At 33.7% G+C, this 24661-nt stretch overlaps 1 protein-coding gene across 1 annotated transcript; it reads right to left on the reverse strand.

The window, feature by feature from the left end:
• Positions 1-786: 786 nt before the first annotated feature.
• On the reverse strand, positions 787-23480 carry LOC148956960 (lysosome-associated membrane glycoprotein 1-like). The gene is made up of 5 exons (XM_089087940.1): positions 23353-23480; positions 11925-12229; positions 8681-8918; positions 3962-4153; positions 787-1691 (listed from the first exon to the last, which is right to left on the reverse strand). Exons 1-5 carry the CDS (start codon positions 23393-23395, stop codon positions 1540-1542), a joined length of 930 nt encoding a protein of 309 aa, XP_088944066.1. The 5' UTR covers positions 23396-23480; the 3' UTR covers positions 787-1539.
• Positions 23481-24661: the final 1181 nt, after the last annotated feature.

A 24661-nucleotide genomic window follows, 5' to 3' on the forward strand; every position in this document is an offset into this window, starting at 1 on the left:
AACTGTAGCACACGCTACATTGAATATAGCACTTTTTCTCATATGACCAAATTGAAAATATAGACACATGAAATGCAGTTGCATGATGTCTCACATCAAAATATATGTCAGTACATTTTTTTTATGCATACCAATAATCTAAATACATTCAAATAAGGGATATGTGTGTGCACTTACATTTTTTCATTCAGAGCTCTAATGAGATCAGGATACATTTTTATTCCTTTACATTAAATAAGTTTTCTCTGCAAGTTTCAAAATATTTCAAAGAAAATTCCGAAAGAATGAGTCCTTCTGCTGATATTAGAAGAAATAGAAGCATTTGATATTTATGAAGCCTGAAAACAAAACCTTGGGTAATCCATATAAAATACCAAGTTTTTGCTAGCCTTTTTGTTACAGTGTGGATCTAATACTTTCTCAGACAAGACTTTCCAGAGTCTGATAGCAATAGTATTTGCCACCCCTCCTCAAAAATTTTTCTGAAAAATAAAAAACAAACTAATAAACACGTTTATCTGAATGGCACAAAAACAGATGCTGCACCTGAAAATCCCCTTGCCCTTTCCCCATATTTGCACCACTTTTTTCATTCAGACATGTTTCTGAGAAATATATTTTATATCTCATAAAATATATTATATCTCAATTAACAGAATTTATATCTCAACCTGATATTTCTTAGACCTGTGTTGATGATGAACTTGCATAACTTAATTTTTTTAAGATCTTTCACGAAATTTATGAGAATGGTTCTAAAAGTGACAATAAGACGAGATTACTTGATCAGATTTCAAAACTTTTACTACAATATCAAACAAATCTACCACACTGCGTAATATATAGAGGAAAAATGAAACAAAACACGGCACAAGTCACTGAAACCGAAAGGGAATGAAAAACGATCTATAAGGTACGTACAATAAAGGCACATACAAGCAAAGAAAAAATAAACCATAATCACAGCACCAAATATTCTAGGCGTTTTCATAATGATTCGCATATATTAAAACAAAGACAAAAAAAAAAACAAGAAAAAGAATTGCTATGAAACACAGACCAGAAATTAATGTATTTGATTTATTTATATTTTTGAAATGGTGAATATAATCTATCTTTTAATTGGAAAAAAAAGAAGTTGGTTACTAATAAATAGAAGTGAAGTAATTGTTGTCAATAACTAATACCCCATTGTTTGAACAGATGAAGAAGGGGCTACTTATGATTATTTAATGAGGAACGACAAAGTTAAGAATCCAACATATATAGTAATGATTCGTTTTGGAAGCATCAGTTTAGGCAGAAAGTTTATAAACATTTTAGCTCCAAATGACAGCAGATAAAAAGATCTTAAATTTGTCGCAACACTGCTGTATAGCCTGTATGAATAACCTCATACATTCTATCTTAGTCAAGTAGAAAGAAAAAATAAATGAAAGTACAGCTTCAAAGAAGCCACTTACAACTAAACTTAAGAAAGCCCTTTTAAAAATGACACAAGATCGTTTTTCGCGGTTTCCTGGAGACTCATAAGGTAAATCACACGCTTTGGTAGCCACGCTGACGGGAAGCGGAGCGGGACCTGCCGACGAGGTATGCAATCAAAACAATGACAACTAGAGCTGCTAAGGCACAGCCAACAGCAATTGGAACAACATCCGAGGTGGCCGTGTCACCAGAACAGTTTTCGGCTGCAAAGAAGAAGAGGCATAAAAAAGGTACAAGGAGAAGACATAGTCATTTTTTATTTCTGCAACAGAAAATCTCATATTTCTAAAAAATGTCTGTCTTGGGAGATTCGACATTTTTAGGTTTCTTCGTTTCCTATTAAATTGTCATCTTTTAAAAATAACGACGAAGATCACACTGTCTTTCCATAATAAAAACAAACGAGGGATAAAACAATAGAGGATTTTCAAACAGTGAAATTTGTTCAAGCCTTAAATTAATATCACGGCTCTATATTCAAGAGCTTTTCTAAAAAAGAACAAAAAAAATTATACGTGCTATTAAAAATACTCGGAACCCGCTTCAGCGAAAATGCTCTTGAACTTGGCACATTATTCGCTCAAAGACATAGTTTAATAATGAAATTTGGGAAAAACACTATTAGCAAACGAGAAGTGCCGATCTGTTTTCCCACTATCTGTGCATATCAACAGAATTACTAGGCATCAAAACAAGCTACAACCCGTTAAGTGCCGTACGAAGTTTTTAAATTCCTTCGGGCCATATTTTGTAAGCGTATTTAACAAGTGACCTTTATTTTCTCTTTTTCTATATCGCTTGGAGTTGTAAAAGCAGTTTAGCGTCCACTTTTGAGTTCTACGACATCGATTTAACAGAAGGTTTACGAATTATAAATAAAATAAGACTTATAATAAAATATAATCTTTAAAAATAAAAGCGAAACTTAAACAGTCCTAAAATCATCACTTCAACGAAGCTTAACCAGGACTCAGTTTAACTAAATAATTTCCTAGAAGTTTCAAAGTACTGGTTGGACATCACTGAAATAATGATTCTAGAACTGTTTTAATTTGTAATTTTACTTTTAAAGATTGCATTTTATTGTATATCTTATTTTATTTATAAAAGCGTTTTGCTGAGGATGACTCTTGGATATATTTGAAAAAATTTCAATGTCGGAAATTCCCTACCTTTTGTTTTTACATCATTTGAAAATTGCAACTCTTTTTATTTTGCTTCTCTCTTTCTACAGCTTCTTCTGTATCTATTTACAATCACCTTCAAATTTCACGGAATTGGTTTCAATTTTTTTAAGGACCCTCAAGTGAAAATTTTTCAAAAATATACTAAAAATAATAACAATGTTCCTAACTCTCAAAAATATACTAATGTTGGTTACAAAGGATAAGACACTGCCACTCTAGGAATATAGCTAAGTGTAAATAATTTCTTAGACCACACTAAGCGAGCTTAGGCGAGTTGAATCATTATATACATTCAGTGCATGGAATTGTTTATTTAATATTTTATATTTTTTTCCTATTTATTTATTTTTTTTCTTTTGTTTTTTTTTTGTTTATATTTATGTGTTTAGTATTTTCTATTTTGATGTAAGTTAAGTTTTTTTTTTCCGTTGAGAAAGGCTCCCGGATGTGGGGCCGAAATATTCGGAGCTTTTGTGCATAATTAATTGTTTTGTATTTCACTGCTTTATAGAAAAATAGAACCCGTTTTTCTTGTTTAAAAATAGCTAAGTGGTGCAACAAAAACTACAATGGTGATTGTCACTGGGAAGACCATACTTCATTACATCCAGTGGCGGTTCTGCCCTCTCTTGAGTTCGGGCAAATTCTTAATTAGCCCCCCCCCCGGTCTTCCCAAAATTTTCAGGCCAGATTTTAACAAAATTTTCATCTATTAACGAACTATTTTCAATTTATTAACTAATTAATAATTTATAAATTATTTTCATTACTAACTGCACCCTCTACTTTACTTTAGTAAAAACAAAATCCCCCAAAAATTACAAAATGACAAATTACAAATTACTTTAGATTTTTTTATGTAAAAAAAGGGAGAAACATTTTCTTTAAGACTAATAGACTAAGATTTACATATTTTTCTTCTCTAAGGAGGTAGAGTAGGCAGATGGCTATTTAAATAATAATGTTTTATCTTGCAATATTGAAAATTTGGAAGGTTGTACAAATTTCGCAACTAAAAATTATTACAATTACTAAGAATTACACAGTTATTGTTTTTTATTCATTATAATGTTTGGGTACAATAATTTGTAGAGTATTTGATTAGACTTCTGTATCAATCGTCGCAGTAACAATTAACATTATAAAATGATGTACAGAAAAAAGGGACAAATTTGGGGGGACAGTTTTCCCAGTTCTGAAGTGCTTCTAATAAAAAGGCCAATACATGAAAAAATGAGATACATTATAAATGAAGGATATACAAACAAAGGAAGGAAAAAACTTACATGCTCCGAACTCTTCATCTCCAGTATTCCTAAAAGCCTGAATCTGCATGCCTGTAATACTTCCATGTGTTTGGTAACCGGTATTAAGTTGAGGCATATTGAAAATTTGCTCCGATCGACAGGCATAGGAGTTGTTTAAGTGAGCAGGGAAAAAGTCCAAGTAGGAGTCCGAAAGGACTGATTCTACATAATCTATAAAGGATTAAAAATTAGTACATTGGAAAGATAGGACAAAAGAAAATATGACTTGAATACAGAAAATTAACGTTTTTTTTGTATAATATTAAATATAGATAAATAAATTAAACTAAAAATTATTATTAAATAACATACATTAATACATATAAACTCTCAATAAGATTGGAAATAGATGAAGCACTTCGAATCCAAACGAACACATCTGTCATTATGAATCACAAAATTAAACTTTAAATAAAATAATATAAAATGAACAATATAACATAAAATTATACTAAAAATATACAATAAATTTTATTATGAAATACAATATATTTATTAAATATAAACTTTTAATAAGACTTAGAAACAGGTGAAGGATTTCGGATCCAAATAGTCAAATCAATCCTTAATAATCAAACTGTTTGTTCTTCAATCTTTAAGTCTACCTTTAACTAGGTTGCAGCTACTTCCACAACCATGATATAACTGTATAAGTTATTGAACTATTGTAAATATGAAATGTATACAAAAATTTAAGAGATTAAGTGTTTAAAAACAGTATATATATAGTAAGCACAAAATTATTGGAGTATCGTCTCTGTCTCTGATAATTCCTCTCTTTCGTAGTTTTTTTTTTTGTAATATTAGGAATAGGTATTCGATAGACAGTTCTTATAAATACCAATACCATTGTTCCTATCTTCATTATTATACCCCTTTTTATTCTCTCCTTATGATCCTCTTAATTTCATACACTCAGATCATTTTTCAGAAATAGAAGTATGCGGTTATAATATGCTAAGTTTTCTGCAATTTCTACAATTAATTCGGCAGCCATGTTTATGTCGTTGAACCTTCTTTCGCTGTTTAAAGCACGAAATTATTTTTCTTTTTTTAGCAGATAATCAGTTTCTTCATCAGAGTAATAATTAATAACGGATAAAACCATTTCCATAATACATATTCCCGTAGGAATTAGTTTATAATTCAAGATATAAACAAATTGATATAAATATGATAAATCATATAATATAAATATAATAAATCATATTTATCATCTATTTCTTGTATAGTTTACTTAAACTCGTGGTTTGAATTAGAACTTTCGTAAATATTCCGAATTTTATCTGGGATAGAATGTCATAGTTATTTTATAATCATTTTTAAGAACTATAAATTCCAGCAGGATCTGGTATTTATAAAATAATATGTAACACATACGTGTTTTTTTATATAAATATGCTTCATTACCCAAAAGTGTACTTTCATGTTGGTTCAAAGTTGTAACGTTCCAATCACTTGCAGTGCGTATACATTCATTTAATTTTTTATCCTTGTAATGCACATAACCGGCAGAGTAAAATAATAATAATAAAAAATAAATAAAAAGAAGAACAATATCAAGAATTAGCTACTTTTGATACTCATCAGTTTTCTACTCTGACAGCTTTTAATGGGATAGCAGCTTCATACGGGGTCGTTGCAGCCGTAATAGCAGTCCAAAGGAGAAGTCAAAGCAGATATGTATAACAGAAACGCCTCCTGATAGCTGCTTATCATGAAGAGTGCCAAAATGGGAGCGAAAACGAACAAATATGGGACTACAAATGTGATTTGCACTCAAGAAACACTGAGGCGATTGAATTAAACCGCAGCAATGTTGTTTCCGTACATAGCAATTGCCACTCAAATATATTTGCATGGTATACTATACAAAGATAGGACCTTTGCTAAAGCTCTTCTATTGGCTGCAGCAAACGCTTGTTAATAACCTAAAAGCCAAAAACTAATGGGGTATGATGATTCAGGCACTTCTCATTTATTAATTTAAGAGTGAAGTTTTTCGTCAGAGCATCCTACCACCCCCCCCCCCATCCCCCAGTAAAAGCCTTTAGAAAAGGTTCTTCCTAAAATCTTTCTAGTAAGGGGATCTAATTAAAGTTTACCTAAAACAGCTAGAAACTTCCCCCTTTTAAAGTCTTCAGCAATTTATCTCTGAACTTCACAACCACATATTTCAAAATCTCATTTACCACACTATCAGCAACTATGGCCTTAGTACTTTTAGCACTGTCCCTGAATCTTCCTCGCAAAATAAATCTTCCTTCTCTTCCAATTTTTTACAATGTTTTTCCTATATCCTTACGACACTTTAGCCAAGCATTTTTTCAAAATGTTCAGCACATCTCTCTTTAAATCTTTCCTTATCACTAATTGACTCCCGTTCCTCTCTTCAACTAGGACAAATCTTGACTGTTTACCCCTCTCAATTTCTTAACATACCAGTACAATATTGTAATGCCATCTGGCTGCATCTTTCAGACCTTGGGCAAGCTTATCCATGCTTCCAGTTTATACCTCATTAATTCATATTTAATTGCTTTCTCTACACTCCTCTTATTCTCATCTTTCATCACTTAAGTCGCACAAACATCCTCCCATTTCTATTGGAGCGAGGCTTTGAAATTGGTGAGGTCAGGTAGGTAACTGTATTACAACATGTTTTTGGGCCTCCTCTTCTCCCGGTATTGCGTGCCTGCCATTAGAGGAAGGTCATTAGTATTCGAGATTCGGGCTTGCGAATAACGTACCCGAGACATCTCCACTTCCGGTATTTGATCACTCTGATTATTAGTGGTGGAGAGGTCTTCTGTTATACAAGTAGTGTTTGTTACTTTTTGGGTTCAATGGATATTTAGTATGCGTTTTCCAACGCAAAGAGTTTCATTTAAGTTGTTAGTCTAAATATCAGGCTCCACAATCACAGCAAAGCGTCAATTTGATTTAACATTCCTAGCTTCAGTTTGAGTGTTGCTAGCTGCGCAGGATTTGACTTTCTTGAAGAATGTATTTGCCCGAGATTCTGAGCTTGACTCTTGCATGGACATTCCAGTTTTGTCGATTGCGCCCCCCTATATACTTGAACGAAAAGATCGATCAAATGAACAGCTTCACTTACCTTATTAGTATTATCATTAAAGACAGTGGGTGCAGTGAAGATGTTAAAGGCAGAATAGCCAAGGCAAAGGGTGTTTTTCCACAATTAAAAAAGTTCGGAAGAATAGGAAGATAAAATGCGAACCAAGATTAGAATATTGGAAGCTAAAATGTTGACAGTGGTGAAATGTGGTTATGAAGCATGGGCACTCTGAAAAATGGAGGAAGATTTGCTGGATTATTTTTCCAGAGAAATTGCCTACGGAAAGTTTTGGGTACCCGACTGACTGACCGTATTTCAAACATGATCCTGTACGAAAAATGTGGTGGTACAAAAAGTGTGGTTTATTCCCACTTTCTAGGGCTATAATCAGAGAAAGGCTGAGATGGCTAGGGCATGTTCTGCGGATGAAGGACAACAGATCGCCAAAGATTGTCCCTTTTGGCCAACCGTCTAGGAGTAAACGAACAACAGGCCGTCCTCAGTTGGGATGGGAGGATGTCGGAAGGAAAGATTTGAGGGAAATGGGAACTTCCTGGGAGGGTGTAAAGAGGAAGACTTTGAATAGATTGGGATACAGGAGCATAGCTGTGTTGTTTCTCGGCAGCTTGGTGCTGCGGTGAGTTGTTGTTAGTTAGTTATATACTTGAACTCCTTGACTTCCTCAGTCATCACGCTGTCGCATCTTAAATCGAGTAAAAATCTTGCGCCATCCTTTTTGGATTGTTGCCATATATTTTTAGGCCAAAAAGAATGACAGCATCTCTAACATGGTTGAGGTATTGCTGGATCTTATGCTTGCAGGACTACAGCAAAGTCAACTTCTCCAAGTTTCTTACAATTTAACCAGATTCTATGACCATTACATGTCCAAAGATCCGTCAATAACGAGGACAAATAACACCAGTGGTAGCACACAGCCTTCATATGACCTCCTTTGACCCCTGTCATGACATGGAAGGGTTGGGTGTTCCCATCATACACCCATTCTTGTCTAGAATAGGTTATGCAAGTCTAAAAAATTATCATTAAACTCGAAAACAGACATCATCAAGGGCCAGAAGTTCTGCATGCTAACTGTAGTAATGAGGGAGGTGGCAAAAACCCATAGAAGCAACACAAAGATGGAAACTCAAAATAATTTTTGCATATGTAAAGAAGAGAGACATAAACATATGCAAAACACTAGCAGATCAACATATTTTTATGTTTAGTAACTTATTTATTAAAAAAATTATGTTTAATATAATCTAATTATATCTTGTTAAATCTAATTAAAATCTAAATCTAATTAAAATCTCTATAATCTAATTAAAATCTTGTTAATAATCTAAAAAAATTATAAGGTATTCCCACAGTATTTAGTTTTTTTCCCAGTACTTAACATAAAGCGCTTAAAGTATTTTCATATTTAAAGTAGCATAAGAAACAACAATACAGAAAAAAGACTATGGCATGTGGCCACATTACCTTGAGTTTTAAAAATGCAATGGCCTAATTCATACTTTAAATCAAAAATAAAGAGAAGGTAAGAAAAAGGCAAAAATAGAAGCATGTCTATCCATAGAGAAAAAATGAGCAAACATTAATAAAAAAAATACCTGGGGTAGTTGCATTTGGAAAGTAAATGAGATCTGGATAAGCCATTAATTCAATGGATTTGGCGTAATAGATGTCATTTGAAATGTTCTTTGTAAAAGTGAAAGTTAAAATATTCGGTTTCGGAGCTTGAATTCCCTCTGCAACTTGGTACCACTTCAAAACCAATGTCTGCTCAACTTCTCCGCAAGTACCAGTCGCTGTTGCATTTTGATTAAGAACCACACTTCCATTACCAGCCTTGAAATAGAAATACAGTATTACCTTCAAAATCTTAATCAGCTTTACACAAATGGAAAGCCGCCTCGGGCGACGTTTAAAAACCACCTCAGGCATCAGGAGAGGGGGGAGGCATGGCAGTATTTTGGTGTATCAAGAGCAGTATATGCACCGTTTGGCTAAGTCTTAATTTAATTTAAGTCTTCATTTAAAAAAAAAAATCCTGTAAATGACATCACATTTATGTGCATTTATAGAGAAAAAAGATACACAATCAGGGTTGCCACACTGACCTGGAAGAATTTACTAAATAGGAGAGGAAAAATTTACTAGATCGCATCTGTTTTTACTAAATGCTCAAAAAAAAATTTTGTGGATGCAGCTATGCCGCACTTGTGAACCATCAAGCGCCAATTTTTACTACATGAGAATAATCAATGCGATTTTCACAATCTTTTTTACTTTTTTCTTCTTTTTTTTCTCTTTTCCTCTTTTCTTTCGTTTTCATAGTATGATTGAAAATTCCGGAAACCTACAAGTTCAAAAATCCTTTTTTTGGATATTTCTCAATCTTTACTTTTAATTTCTCTCAGCAGGCTCCTTTTTCCTCAATAACAATTTTCAAACTGAGGAGATTCACCTAATTACCTTGGGTGGTTGGCTTTTGTTTTGATTCCAATAGATTCCCAATCATCACAAATCCAAGTGTCATTATAGCTTCATTTTTAGTTGGTAAGATTTGATACACAGAAAGCTGATTTTTTTGACCTTTAGACGCCGGAAGTGAACTGACTGCTTATGAAAATAAGTGACTGCTTGTTTGTCTATGAGACAGAAAAGCAAAATTCTTTATTGTAAAACAGACGAGCAAAATTGCAAATTGTCATATATTTAGGATAATTTTTATCCCTGAATTCATGGAAAATAAAAAAAGTTTTGTTTACTATAAGTCATGACTTTTTACTAGTTGTTACTAGATTTCGAAAAGTTTACTAGATCCTCTAAATTTACTCGATATTTTTTTTTACTAGATATAGTAAAATCCTACTAACGGTGGCAACCCTGTACACAATAGTATTGCAATAATGTCATGCATTGTATAAAAACATTTTGTATACAGACAATATATTTTCATTAGCAGAAAATATGCCTAAAGGACGAAACCCCCAAACAAACCAAGTTAATGAGTTTTTAAGCTTCCTTAAGGTAATTACATATAACAAAATTTTAAATATCACGTGGGGGCATCAAGATTTTAGAAATGCCCAAGTGGCACATGTCCCAAAATCGGTTGGAAAACACTGCTCTAGCGGGAATGAGTGGGATGTAAGTCCACGTAGGCCAAATTTACTTAAAAAAAGAAGAAAAAAAAATCCTTATTAGGAAATGAAAGGTTTAGGAAAAAAGAGCATAGCCTACGTTGACACAGATCAAAATACAAAATACTTATGGGGCCTCATTAAGCCAAGTTCTTTAAGCAAAAATTTCTTCAGGAAGAGAATTCGTTTTTGGAGCTGAGTTGTGAATCAAATTATGTTAAAGTGATCCCATTATTTAAGGAAATAACATTAAATCAATTTACAGAAACACTTTCAATTGTAAGCAGAACTACCTTGGCTAACAAAACCATACATTAACTATTTACATGGCAAAGACTGTATTACCATGCTGTTTCTTTAAGCACAAAAACTATTTTCATTTAAATAAACATGATTATTTACAAGCGCTGTCTAATAATTTTACAAATATGTTAATTTATTGCTCAAATATGTTAATTTGAGCCCATTATTTAAAGAAACAATATCAGATCAATTGATGAAAAATGTCAATTGGAAGCAGAACTTCTTTGGCTCAAAAGACATGCAGAAACTTTGACTTGGTAAAGACTGTATTCTCATATTGTTTCTTATAGTATAAGATATATTTTTATTGAGATGAACATGATAATTTTACAAAAAAAAACAAAACATTTTTCATCTTTTTAGAAATACATAACGTCATGTTTCTTTAAGCGTCAAAATTGCTTTAATTCAGAAGAATTTAATGATAAGCAAGGCACAATACGAAATTAACTTACATAAAAAGTAAGTTTTTTTCATTTTTAGCAGATAACCCTTGGCAGATAGAAACCATGTAGAAACTTTGGCTGAGCAAAATCCTCACTCCCATGTTAGGTTCCTTTAAGCTTAAATATTAGGTACTCCTATGTTAAATGCACTCTTTTATATAGTTTAGGTTGGTTAATGCAAATGAAATAAAATAGGATGAATATATAATAGTTTAGAAAAAAATTTGGGCTATACATTTGCACACTAGGGGGGGGGGGGGGGTAAAGCATAGCATATATTATTCCGTAACCTAACCTAGGTACCCCCCCTCCTAAACCCCAAAAAACAACAGTTTAAATATTGTATATGCAATGAAAACCACACTATACATGTGTTGCCCTATAGCGGTGTCTTAAATTAACCCATCAAAAACAGGTTTTTGGTGACTGGTTTCCATTGCAGTATATAAGAGTGCACTTAACATAGGAGTACCAAATATTATTTTAAATTAGTAATTTAATTTACTCACAGGTAATATCAAACCGTCTTTCTAAAAACAAATGTGATATTTTTTTTTTAATAGCAGAAACACCTTGGCTAAGAAACCCTTCAGAAACTTTGACTTTGCAAAGACCATATTCCCAAGCAATGTTTCTTTTAGAATAAGTCTTAATTCTTGCATTTGCATATATGTATGCACAATAACAACACAATTGTTCATCAGTTGTATTCTAAACTGCATTTCAAACCATCTCCTGTTGCAGTCCACATCAAAGACTGGTGCAGTCTTTTGGGTGTTTGGCTAAAGCAAAAATCCCAAAATAGGCAATAAAACGCCCACATCTGCAGTGGTGAAGGTAGACCTGGGCTACAAGAAGAAGGGTTCAAAATAAACATCTCAAATTTTGAATGAATGATGACAGTCAGTGAGTTAAGTAAAATGTAATAATAAAAATGTAAGGATTTTAGCTATAATTACCTGCCCATCTGTTTTAATGTAAGGAACTTTGAAGACTGCAGAAAACCTCGCAACTATGCATGTTACATTAGCATATTCATCATGGACAACCCAATATCCAGCTACTGGCTGAGGAGGTCCAGGAGGTATTGGTGCATTTGTTGAAGTTGGTGCTGGTGTAACTGTAGTGGTTGGCTGTATTGTAGTTGTGGCGTTTGGCTGCACTGTAGTTGTGGTAAATGCTGTTGAAGTAATTGTAGTAGTCGTAATATTTGGTGGAGCTTCTGATGTCACAGTAGTAGGGGGAGCAGTTGTTTTATTTTCAGCTGCAAAAAGAAGAATGAGTAGTAATAGACTAATATGCTATAGACTAATAAACTAATAGTAATAGACTAGTAGTTTAATATGCCTCCTAGATCAAATTCTTGCTGTAATTATCATAACTTATGGTTATTAAATCACAATTTACCAAAATACCCACTTGCATTTTGCTAAGAAAACTCACCATAAAATTTCAAACAATAATTGGAAAACAAAGATTTTCCTTCAAAACAGATATTAGGGATAAAATCAAATCCCTAACAGAGCTATGTGTAGACTTCTTGTAAAAAAAAAGCTAAGTAGAAAAAAAGAATGACAGCGTAGCCCTCTAGAATGGGACCAAGGATTTTCTGGTCAGCTAAAAACCTTCTAGTATCTTCTGTTGGGCCCAAAAACAAGTCAAATGTGTGATTATTGATTTGCTGATTCAATATATTGCTTAATCTATTTAAACTGATGGCATCAAAATTACAATGTTAGTTTTGAAACTATTGCTTAGATATCAATTTCTCATGCTTCTAATTGAACTAGAATCAAAAGAAAAAGCTTTGATAAAATCAAAATCAGTAGAATATGGTTAAATTAAACTTAAGGTCACAGCCATAATTATTCTAAAAATTGTCTATTCATTCCTGAAACCTTGATTGCCCTTGATTCCCTTTTGTTTCTGTTGATATTTTAACATACTTACCATTGAAATACATTCACTTTTCAGTAGAGTGACACTATCTTTTAAAGGGTTATATTTCTGTGACCTTTTTGTAATTGCTGACATTATACAAGTTAAAATCACAAAATTTGAAATGATAATTCTTTCCAGTAGCCTTCATATCAGAGGAGATCAAAACATGTTGCATTGGCTAAGTACAAGCAGCACATGGGATCCTTATCTATGTAAGTATTTTCTTTCAGTATGTTATAATTAAAGCTATCCCATCACAAACACAAAATAAATATTGAATGGAAAGGTAACAGTCACTCATCAAGTCACAATTGCTTGATAAAGGCTTAAATATTTTCCCTTTATTTTATTCTGGAAAACTTTGTCTTTAAATAATATTTACAAAGAACAAAAATTCTTAAACCAGTTCAAGAGAAAACAACTGGGAATCTCATTCCTAAAATCAAAACCCAACCCTTACCAAGAATCCTTGCTCTCAAAATCAGAGCCCCTGAATACCAACTCCCCCACTAGTCACTTGAGTAAACCAGCTGTTGTCACAATCCTAACTATAGACTGTCATAAGACCACCCTGAGGTTCAAAGCAGGCTCAAATAAATGGTAGACCAATAAGTTTAACCTATTTTAGAATTACAACACCAACATCAATGCCTCAACAACTTCAGACTATGAATTTATTCACTGGCTTGCAAACCAATATTGAATATCATAGAAGTTACTAGGTCTTAGTCATCTGACTCCTAATACAACTTGTTGTCAGAACTAGTCACAAATAGTTTCTGCAGTCTTGCTGGATTTTATCTTATCCAAAACCCTTATTTTTCATGGCTAGCACAGGGCAACAATTCCTTAAGGGGGGACGCCAGTCCAAAGCCGTTTTGGCAAATTCGAGCCCTTTTCCTGGTCAGCAAAAAGGCTCAAACACAAAGGTATCAGATTTCACACAGACTTGAGTAAACAAACCTGAAGAGGGCGACTTCAAGGGGTTCCTTACGATTTTGAACAAAAGGAAGTGTTAACCCCCTCAGCATAATTTATGCGCCCACATCCATTTAATTCCAAGTATTTTAGGCTCTTTGTCAGGTGATAAGCAATTTGAAACATTGGTATGTAAAGTATTCGAAGGGACTGCAGTCAGCAAGTGTTTTTTTTTTATAAAAATATGCTGCAACTGCTTCAATAGAATATTTTTTGCTCCATTTTTAAGTACCAATTATGACAATATTGACTGCAGCAATCTTGCAGGCAAACCCAAAATAGGTTTTTGAGTTTTTTTTGGGGATTTCAGGAAAATTAGGTGTTGGCTTTAGCATTTTGCTAAATCAAAATGTTCACCCGATTCTATTCTATTAGAAAAGACTGAGACCGCCTAACTGCCTCAACTATTAATGTCAGACAAACTCAAAACGCTTACTATGGGAGAGATAGAAAGGTTGCTTCAAGTATGGTTGCCCCTTAAAGGGATATTTCATGACTTAATTAATAGCTACAGCTCATATCTGCACAGCTTTCATAAATTTGTCCTGATTGAACTGAATAAAAGATTATTTTTGCAAAATTGCATTTTTTGGTACCAAAGCCATCTTTCATAATGTCACAGAAATAACTGACAAGTCTTTTGCTTTTTTCTTTGTAGTGTCCAAGAATCAAATGGCTTTCAGTCCACAAATGTTAGCTAACTTCCTTTCAAAGTACATATTACCAAATTGGTCAGAAATTGCCATAGGCAAAGAATGGAAAGGGAATGTAGATTATTTGAGTCAAAATGTAGTATAGTTGTGGCATTATTGAGCACTGGAAAATTCTCTTACAGAAATCCAAGAGGAAATAAAATTTTTTTGAACATAGTATTTTCAAATCCCTGTCACTGAAATATGGAAGCCAAGACAGAACCCGCTTCTGTAGAAGACCTAGAATCCTTGCACAGGATTTGGATAAATTGGCTCCCCAGGTAATTTAGCATGAATTTTTATCAGGGTTATATTTTGACGTTTTCTTTACTTGTGAGAGTTGCAGACAAGCCATGGCAAGAAAGTTTGGGATAATTGAGCTAAAATGAAATTTTTGCTGAAAGATAAGCCATTTTTACAGAACCCTCAAGCTTTACAATTTAGAGTTCAAAATTCTACATGACAGGCTTTATGTTAGCTTGCAAGGTAGTTGAGCTAGGCAAATGAAACTTGCAAAGAAATGGATCTAAAGCTAAACTTAGGCATTGGTTTACAAGATTTCAAAATCCTAACTACAATTTCTTGCTTTTTTGAGGCTTATATCTGTCAACTTCAGAAAACAAACCTTTCCCTTATCCTGCTTGGTTTTGATATTCCTTAATTTGGATAACTTAAGGTATTCAAAACGCAATTCCAACAAATAAAGTAGGTGTTAAAACTCTCTTGGATATTTCTTTTCAAGCAAGATATATTCTTCAAGTTTTTTTTTTTTTTAAACCATATAAATCAAGGTTTGGTGAAATCATGAAGATCAAAACACTTCTTAGGCTCTGTGAAGGCTATAGATTTATTTCCAAAATTTCACTTTTATAGCACAAAGTTTGCCTAGGTTTATAAAAGCTTATTATGCTTCAGAGGAAGAATGGGCAAAGACAAATCCTTCAAAAGATCATCTTAGCCATGATTTAAGGCCTTCAGTCTCTAGAATGGAGAGAGAAGGCTGGTACTTGAAAACTTTTTTATATCCTCTAGTTAGGGTGGAATAACAGTTTGACCACTTTTCAAAAACACAGACAAGTGGACTTCTGAAATGGAAAAGAGAATCTTTTCAACATGATGGAACATTGAAAAGTGATGGAACTTGTGCAGGGAAAAGAGGCATTAGTAAACAAATCATTCCAGGTTCACAGTTAATTTATATTGAATACAAATCAAACTGCAATTTCCACCAAGAATGCAGATTCAATGGTGTAATAACCCCATTCCTAGGTAATACAATAGAGATTTTAGACACTTAGGTTAGTGGCTCCATAGAAAGAAACATTTTATTGAATAACATTCACCTTAGATGCCTACAGTACCTTTGGATTCCATATTTTATCCTTATTTTGAATTTCATATTTGTGTTTTTACACTGCACCCTAATTTTTCTCCCCTTTGGGTCTTATCACCCCTACCTAATCTTAGCTAAAAATCAACAAAAACTGAAGTTCTTACATTAAAAAAATGGTGGTATGTCCTATGTTGCATGTTTTTACTTTATTCTGCTGTATCTTTTGATAGTGCAACTTGATATTCAACATCAATAACCATAATATATAATTACAGCTAAATATGGGACCATCAAAGAGGGTATCCATTGTCAAGAAAGCAAACAATATAATTAGAAATATCATTAGGGCCATTTTTTCACACATCAATGTGCTTACATCTTTTGTCAGAAATCACATAAAAGTGATATCTTTGAACTAAGATCTTAGACCTTTTGTTGTTTTTATGCAAAACGTCTTTCATTATTCTGCTCTGATCAGTGATCTGAGAACAATGATGAGTATATCATCAAAGTTCTGTCATCATTGTTCTATATGGCAGAAAAATGGTGTTCTTGACACTTTTTGCTAACAGTGAGCTATAAGATCTTAGAACAAAGATGCATTAAAAAACAATAATCTTTGCAGATAGATGCAAGATCTTGGTACTAAAAAACAGCCCTATTAAATAACAGGTCTAATAGTACTATCCTAATGAAATATTTTTTGTTGAGATGGAGGAATGGAATCAAACAGATCCCTTTTATTAGAACATATAATTTTGGGGAACCCTAATTTCAAATGGTATCTGACTTAATTTTCCGAGTAGTTATTACACTAGTGTTGGTTTCTTATTACTGGGCTTCCTGTCTCTATAAACCTACAATTCAGAGTTTTGTTATACTGAGGCTAAATATGTAGAGGTTGGTCTCCCCTAAAGGAAACATGCTAAACAAATTAAAATAGTACAACTATATTCTTTACCTTATGCCTTTTCCAAATATTGTGGCTACTTTTCTGACAACCCCCTCCCCCTTGATGGTCTAAGATATAGCTCTAATAGTATATTTTGTTGTTGTGCTGACATTCTTCTTTGTTAAACAGGTTCCTCTGTTCTCAATGAGAAAATTCAGTTTCAACTTGGTGAGACCAATAAAACTGTGAATATATATATTATTTGAAGAAATTTATAATGAAAGGAAGGAAACATGATAATCTGATGAATAAAAACATGCTGCATATTATACATTAAGAATTGGTACTAGTGCAGTGGCTGGCTTTTCCATAACTTAAGTTAATAACAGGGCAGACCCACACAATTTGGGTTGATGCTCATGTCTCACAGGTCTTTTGCCTTTGCACCCCCAAAAACAAACTAGATATTGGTTGGAAGAACCAAAAATGGAAATGACCTCCCCACTCTTCTCATATACTTTGCTAGCAGTTGGACTCTTCCTTCCACTTATATGTCATCTAACTTAGCATTTAACCCATAAAAATCTCCAGCCAATTGGACTCCTTGCTGGAGATTCCCCAACCAGATGTTTCATTGTTTTCACAGTCATCTTACATTTTTGGCAAAAAGCAGAATCAGCCCTTGGCCATTTAGGAAAGGTGTTTTCCAAAATATCCAATTCCTGTTATGACTTCAGTCATCATTCTTATCTTCAGCATTTGCTTTGTTTGGTTACATCCAACCTTCCTATGCCAATTCTGTTTTACTCTTCTGATCTTTGAGCATAGGCGGCTTCATCTGCTACATCCTTACTTTCAATCTGCAAGTGTCTAGGGACCCATCTTAGAGTACTTCTATTTGCTTTGGATGCTAGAATAAGGCCTTCTTAGAAGGCACTGCCAAAAAAAAAGTCCCAGGAAAGTATTTGGAAGTGTCCACCTTTCTTCTTTCTCCCTCTAGAAGGCACTAACCTTTGATGACCTATAAAAATCTCTGTGCTACAAAAGTGAAACTGTGCAAGAGAGAAGAAAAGATTAAATGATTGGATGTAAAATCTTTGCTTCAAGTTTGTAATCTTTCTGTGAGCATTTGTGATTCTTAAGAACTTCTAGTCTTCTGCCTTTTTAAAAGTTTTATAAAATTGTATAATATAAACTGAAGTGAATTAGGGAAGATGAACAATTTGCCAGACCTTAAAGGGGTTCAGGGACAATAGATCCTTACTACAATGGCAATCCAGTAATGATGAATTGGTGTCATCCCTGCCAGCTGGGTCCTGAGCAGTATGTACCTCCTTCAACAGGTTGACATAACCAACATCAAGCTTTATCTTCTTATAGCCATGTCTGTGCTGCAGCATCATCAAAGTTTGTAAATGCTCAGCAAAACTCAGTCACCAAACAAGAAACAGCACAGAATCCCCAGTTATACTGTGACAAGAGCTTATAGATTTATGCCATTAAGTACAGAGCAATTTCCATCATTGCAGTGTGTAACTAATGAGATGAAAGTAGTTGGAAACCCATATGATGTTGAAGGAATCAAGAGACCAACAGAAACGTTAAGGCTGGGTCAAATTCAGAATTTTGGCTGTAAAAAAAGAGATGTTTCTCCAGATAGTGATAGGTCCATTTTGCTTCAGACAAATAGACAGAGCATTGATAAGCCATCCAAATGAGAATTTGCAAATGTGAATATTCCCTTCAACTAAGCATTGCTCACAAGCCACATGCTTGAATTTGATGTTATGAGGGATATACCCATGAGGACTGTATATAGTCAAAATGAAGATACAGCACAAATAAGTCTGAACAATGGAAAATTGATGATATCACAATAACACCAATAATGAAAGTGCCCGTTGTGAGAGGAATTGTAAAGGGGGTTCCTCTTAACCCAACATCAGAAGAAACAATAGACTGTCTACAAAGTGTAATGGTTGTACATAAAGTAGTAAGACAGAAAAGGTTCAACTGTAAAAAAAAAAAAAAAAAAAAAACACTAGAAGACAGTTTAGCAATAATGACAATATTTGAAGGTGATACATTACCTCCAAACATTTAGTTTTGTGGGAGGAAAAGAGAAGTTCATGTTTACCATCATAGAATCATGCAGTGCCATAAAGGTCAGAAGTATGGTCAACTGTAAAAGGATTGCAGAGCCATGAAACCAGTTTGCCAATGTTTTTCAAATAAACATTCATCAGATAAGTGTCCTTTGAAAAATGATGTCTCACCTGATAGACCAAGGGCATATTTTTATTCCAATTAATGAGGAAATCATACCCCTACATCAAATGGGATACAGGATGGCTCAAGTAACATTTAAGAACTATGTGAATGCAGCCAACAGGATGAATTTGCTAAGATTAGCACCAAATATATCTGAATCAGCTGGCAATGTTGAACAAATAAGAAACTACATAAAAAATCATAATAGGTTTACTCTGCAAAGCTGAATTATTGGAAATGAGCAGGATTTCACTATCTAATTGAATTGAGACTTTACAGATTAGTTGAAGAACTAGAGTTGGGGCGTCTCAATGAGTAAAAGATTGCCAGTGTTTGTAAGCTGGATTGAAAACTTGAAATATCCAAAATACACATTAAAATTTTGTATTGGAAAGTCCAGTTGGTCATGAAACAGAATAGGGACTTTATTATAGATTATTGTCAGGAAAATGAGACTGATGAAATTTGCATAGAAGAGACATGGTTGCAACCAAATATGCATTTCACTTTAAAGGGCATAATGTGGTAAGAAAAGCCAGGTCAACAGCCATAAAAGGTGGAGCACTAATTTGCATTAAAAAGGCTTCACATTTTATAGAGTGGGAGATTGATCTGCAGGATTCTCTAGACTATAAAGTTGAAATCCATGGTTGCAGTGTACTTCAACAAGATGAATCAACCACTAACATTATATATACATACCATGCCAATTTAAACAACAGTGACATTGGTGGAACTACTAATGAGCTGTCACAGACAATGCCTGCTAATGATGAACAGGCTAGAACAGGTAATTTTAATGTACACAGCAAAATTTGGTGCAAATGCAACATTGTGAACTCGTCTGAAAGGAGTATGGAGGAGTTTCTTTTAGAATCAAACATTTACCTTGCCACTCACAAAGGATTGCCAAACCTGTTAAAATCATCTTACCTGGTAGTCACACAACAATTAACTGAACCTTTACTAGTCCTAACTTAGCCACAAGGAATATTGTTGTAATTCCAGAGGATACGCTGTTTTTTACTGAATAGTGCCCTATATAAATCAACATTGAGGGCCATAATGTTAACAGCAATCAAGCACTATTGGAAAGTAAAAACACTCCTTACTTTTGATTGAAGACAGCAAACTGGCCAGAGTATGGGCACCAACTTGAAGAAGTATCAATTCAGACATTAACTTGAAGAAGTATCAATTCAGACATTAGTGAATGTAGAAACATCAACAGACGAAAACTTGCATATTTCAAGGAAGTTTATTGACAGCAGCAAAGAAAGCTATTCCAGTGAATAGCATCATATTTTTTTATGTTTTTCATTAATTTTATTGTTTTCTATTTCTGACTTTCTAATTAAATAATGACTTTCTTTCACATATTTCTATGCAATGAATTATGTTTGAAGTGAACATCATATTCTTTTGATGATATATGAGATATATAGTGCTTTTTTGGACATAAAATTTAAATTTGGCAAACATGCTGTGAAAGAAATTTTAAAATAAAATTCTATTCTATTCTACATTTGATGGAACAGTGAATGTGAAGACACAAAGAAGGGCTGTGTAAAAAATGAGAGGTGCTAAACTATATAGTTTAATATGTAGGATGTAGAACAAACAGCCAAACAGAATAAGTAACCCACCTCTAGATTATGAGAATGACTTTGGTATGAGACATGGACAAAGCTAATACATATGTCAAACATATGATGAAAACAATGGGAAAGAAGGATACAGATAAAGAGGCAGAGAGACAGGAGACTAAGAAGTGTAAGTTAGGGTGAGCAAAACTATTCCCAGTGAATTTACTAAAGGAAAAAGTGGAGTCCTTCAGGGCTCAGCTCATGATAAACTAAATTGCATATCTTAGATATGCAATTAAATTGCATATCATGATAAACATAACATATCTTTAGATGATGATGACTATAGTGCAGGAATTTTTGCCAATGACAATAACCTATGGGGAGAACAACTGAAGCAGTCATGCCAGCTATAAAATCTAATTTTGAACAGCTTGAAAATTGGGCATCTGACATTGACTTGGGATTTGCAGCTCATAACAAAAACTGTGCTCATAACAAGACAGAAATTGGTTGAAGTGTCATTCTTAACCCTAAATAGAATACCAATTGAATTTGTGGACCAAACAGAGTTTCTGGGATGCACAATAGAGGTACATTTAAACTGGAATTTGCATATTGAAAGCATTAAAGCAGCCTGTATTAGGAGGATAAACATAATCAAGACATTGACTGCAGTCATATGGGGAAGCAAAGCTGATTTCTTCATTCGGTTCTATGACCATATGCATTAGGTCAAAGCTGGAATATGCAGCTGTTGTGTATCATCTTGCAAATCAGTCATCCCTTAAAAATCAAAATGTAATCCAAAATACACCAATGAGGATTGCATCTGGAGCTAGGACCCTAGTGTCATTCCTGCAACCATAAATTGACCTGGAAGATCTAGAAACAAGAAGGAATACTATTACAATGATATGTTTAGTAAAAGTATAGGGGTTGGATGGAATAAATCCTGTGAAATCAAGGATTGTTATACCAGTCTGTGTATGACTGTAAACAATTGCAAAAAAAAACAAACAAAATCAATTAGATTTCTTTGAAAGATTGATTTGAATGTGCTCTATTTGACCTAGAACTAAAGATCATAGGGTAAAGTTCTACCAAATCATATTTTAGAGTTAGAAATAAAGTGAATACACCATTCAATGCCTTTTTTTATGCTGATAACAAATATAATAATCATTTCTATTGGATATGAATTTCAGACCCCCCCCCTATATATACCTAACCTAACCCTGAATTGGCATATACAGGGGGGGGGGGCTGAGATTCATTTCTGATAGAAATGATTATTAAATTTGTAATCAGCATAAAAAAGGCATCAAATGGTGCATTCACTATTGTCCTAACTCAATAATATGATTTGGTAGAACTTTACCAATCATAGAAATGTTGCAAGTTCTAGACATAGTAACCTGTATCATGTATCATGTATGTATCATGAGAAAGTTGCAAAATTTAGTGCTCAACTATCATGGAGAAGAAAGGAAAATTAGGATTAGCCCTAGCCACTAGGTTCAGAATTTGATTAAGGAGTCATTCAGGGGTTTCCCTGAATGAATATTTATACTGATGGATCCAAAGTAGATGATTAAAGTACAGTTGGAGCTGCATTTGTTATATCAAAGAACAAAGTTACAGCACATTACAAGCTACCTAAACAAACACTGAGTTTTTAAGCTGAAGTGATAGCAATAAAGAAAGCATGATGTATATAAAGGGTGGTCTGAAAGATTGTTCTAGTGTTAATAGCCTTTGCTTGGATCCAAAGAGTGCACTAGAAGTTATTAACAACATAAAGAGAAGGGACATGGTCAAAGGAAGTAGGCTATCTGAAGGACAGGAGGTTGTTTTACAGTGAGTTCCAGATCATTCTGATATACATGGAAATGAACTAGCTGACCAGGCTGCAAAAATGGCACCACTCTTGGTGGCCCTTATCTAGTGATAGCAATGACTCTGCTCTTCTCCAAGGTACTTTTAAAACAACTAGGCTAGCCTATAGAATCATCAAAAGCACTTGAGATCAACAAATATGAGAAAAGTCCTGTCTTCACAAATTTGGACCCCTTGGCATCCCATCCAGAATACTCTGTTGAGATGAATATTTATCCCATTAATGGTGCAAGTGTTTTTATTCAAGATTCAGACCCTATTTTTCTCTAACCACTGGAAACATCAATCAACTCAGTTGGAGGCTACTTTCACAACAGAAGCTCTGACTCAAATGCTGAAGCAGTCCATCTTAATGTGTCAATGTTGGACCTCTACATCTCTGATGTTGAATAGAAGGTTAACACAGTGGCTTAGCTGTACCTTCCCAGAGGGTTTTTGGTCCTGAATTCATTATTAAAAGTTTTTTTCTAACCCCTTTCTAAGTTAGCAAAAGTTGCCTAGCATGTCTAGAACTTTAGCCTACTTTCTTATTTGTTAAGCATGTTCCCTACAGAAGATAAAAAACACAAAATAAACACCCTCAGTAACATTTTCTTAAGAAAAGAACATAAAATATACTAGCATCCATCATCCAAAAGACAATATCAAAAATAGTTACCAGACAGGCCTAGTTTGAGAGCAGTTGCATAGCCTGTTTTACCAATGATTAATTAAGGCTTTTAGTTTTTACTTTAAATCTTCGATAATTAAAGAAATATGGATTTTTTTTGAAATAATTACTCAAAGTCGAAATACCTGATGCAATTATAACAAGCGCAAAAAGAACAAACAACTCCATTTCTAATGTTCAGATCCAACAACAATGATGAAAAGAAGTATATTCTTTTCTTAAAAGGAGGTCAATGGTGAATACAAAAATCCCTAAATATAAAAGGCTTTTTTGTAAGCTGGACTGATGTGAATTTTCTAACGTAAACCGGCTCACTAGCGGATGAGAGGAAGTCACAAAAATGTTCACACAGAAATGTCAGAAACTGCTCACTGCAGTTGTTGAAGCACAAAATTACTATGAGATATTTAAACAGCTTATCCACATGAACGTGCTGAAGAAGTTCTAGAATCAAAGATAAATATTCAAAGAGTAATCTGTATCTGCTTAGGCTAGCTATACTTAGTTAAAATATAGTTCTTATCTTCTATGTTCATGTCCCCAGAAATATACCCTCGATCCTTGAGCATTAGGAACTGGAATAAAAAAGACATGACCCTAATACTATTTGTCAAATTAATGCAAAACTCAAAATAAATATGATTGAATAACGGAAACCATTTTCAACAGCTCAGAAAAACTTTTTAAACACAGCAGTTGAACCTTTGTAACGTATAAACTTTTAGCAAAAAAAGAGAAAACTTAGTGGATCATATAAAACGACAAAGTATTTTAGCCACCAGATGGTGTAAAATGAAATAATTTGGATGAGAGTTGTGAATTCTAGGGTAACCAAAGGTAATGAAGTTAATAACTATGGGTAGCGTCATAGTCGCAAGGTGGCTGAAACTAATTAGAAGGAGGTGTGACCTATTAAGTTTTGAGGGAAGACATAGGTTAAATATTGATTAATTTTAATTGAGTCTTAAGTGGGCAACGGTGCAGAATGAGGAGTTATAGTGAAACAAAATATCGCTGTTATAATCAGAAATTGGTATATAGAATAATAATTAAACAATGCACAAATTAAAATTGATAAATTATTACAAATCGATGATTGTAACAAGTTCCGAGGTTAAGTCCGACGTAATCCTAAAACAAGACATACAGATATTATAGCCCATTCCCTAACCATGGATTCTGTTTTAAGTAGGGAAGGTTGGATTTCAAAATTCTGTAACTCAGCCCACACATCCTGTAAGTTCTTGGTTATTTCGTTATTTTTAAACCTTTCTATCTCAGTAAAAGTAGCTATTTCAAAATTTTGTAATTTGCAGTTGCGTATTTTAATTTATTTTATAAATATCAAATTCGTACTCTTCATATGGTCAACCTATAATGCTCCTCCCTTGAGAAGAGTCGTCACCCTCTGATATATAAAGGCCTCGCTCAACG

Source organism: Artemia sp. Qi Xiang Cuo, chromosome 1 (genome assembly GCF_049724085.1).
Source record: "Artemia sp. Qi Xiang Cuo chromosome 1, ASM4972408v1, whole genome shotgun sequence".
Lineage (NCBI taxonomy): Eukaryota > Metazoa > Arthropoda > Branchiopoda > Anostraca > Artemiidae > Artemia > Artemia sp. Qi Xiang Cuo.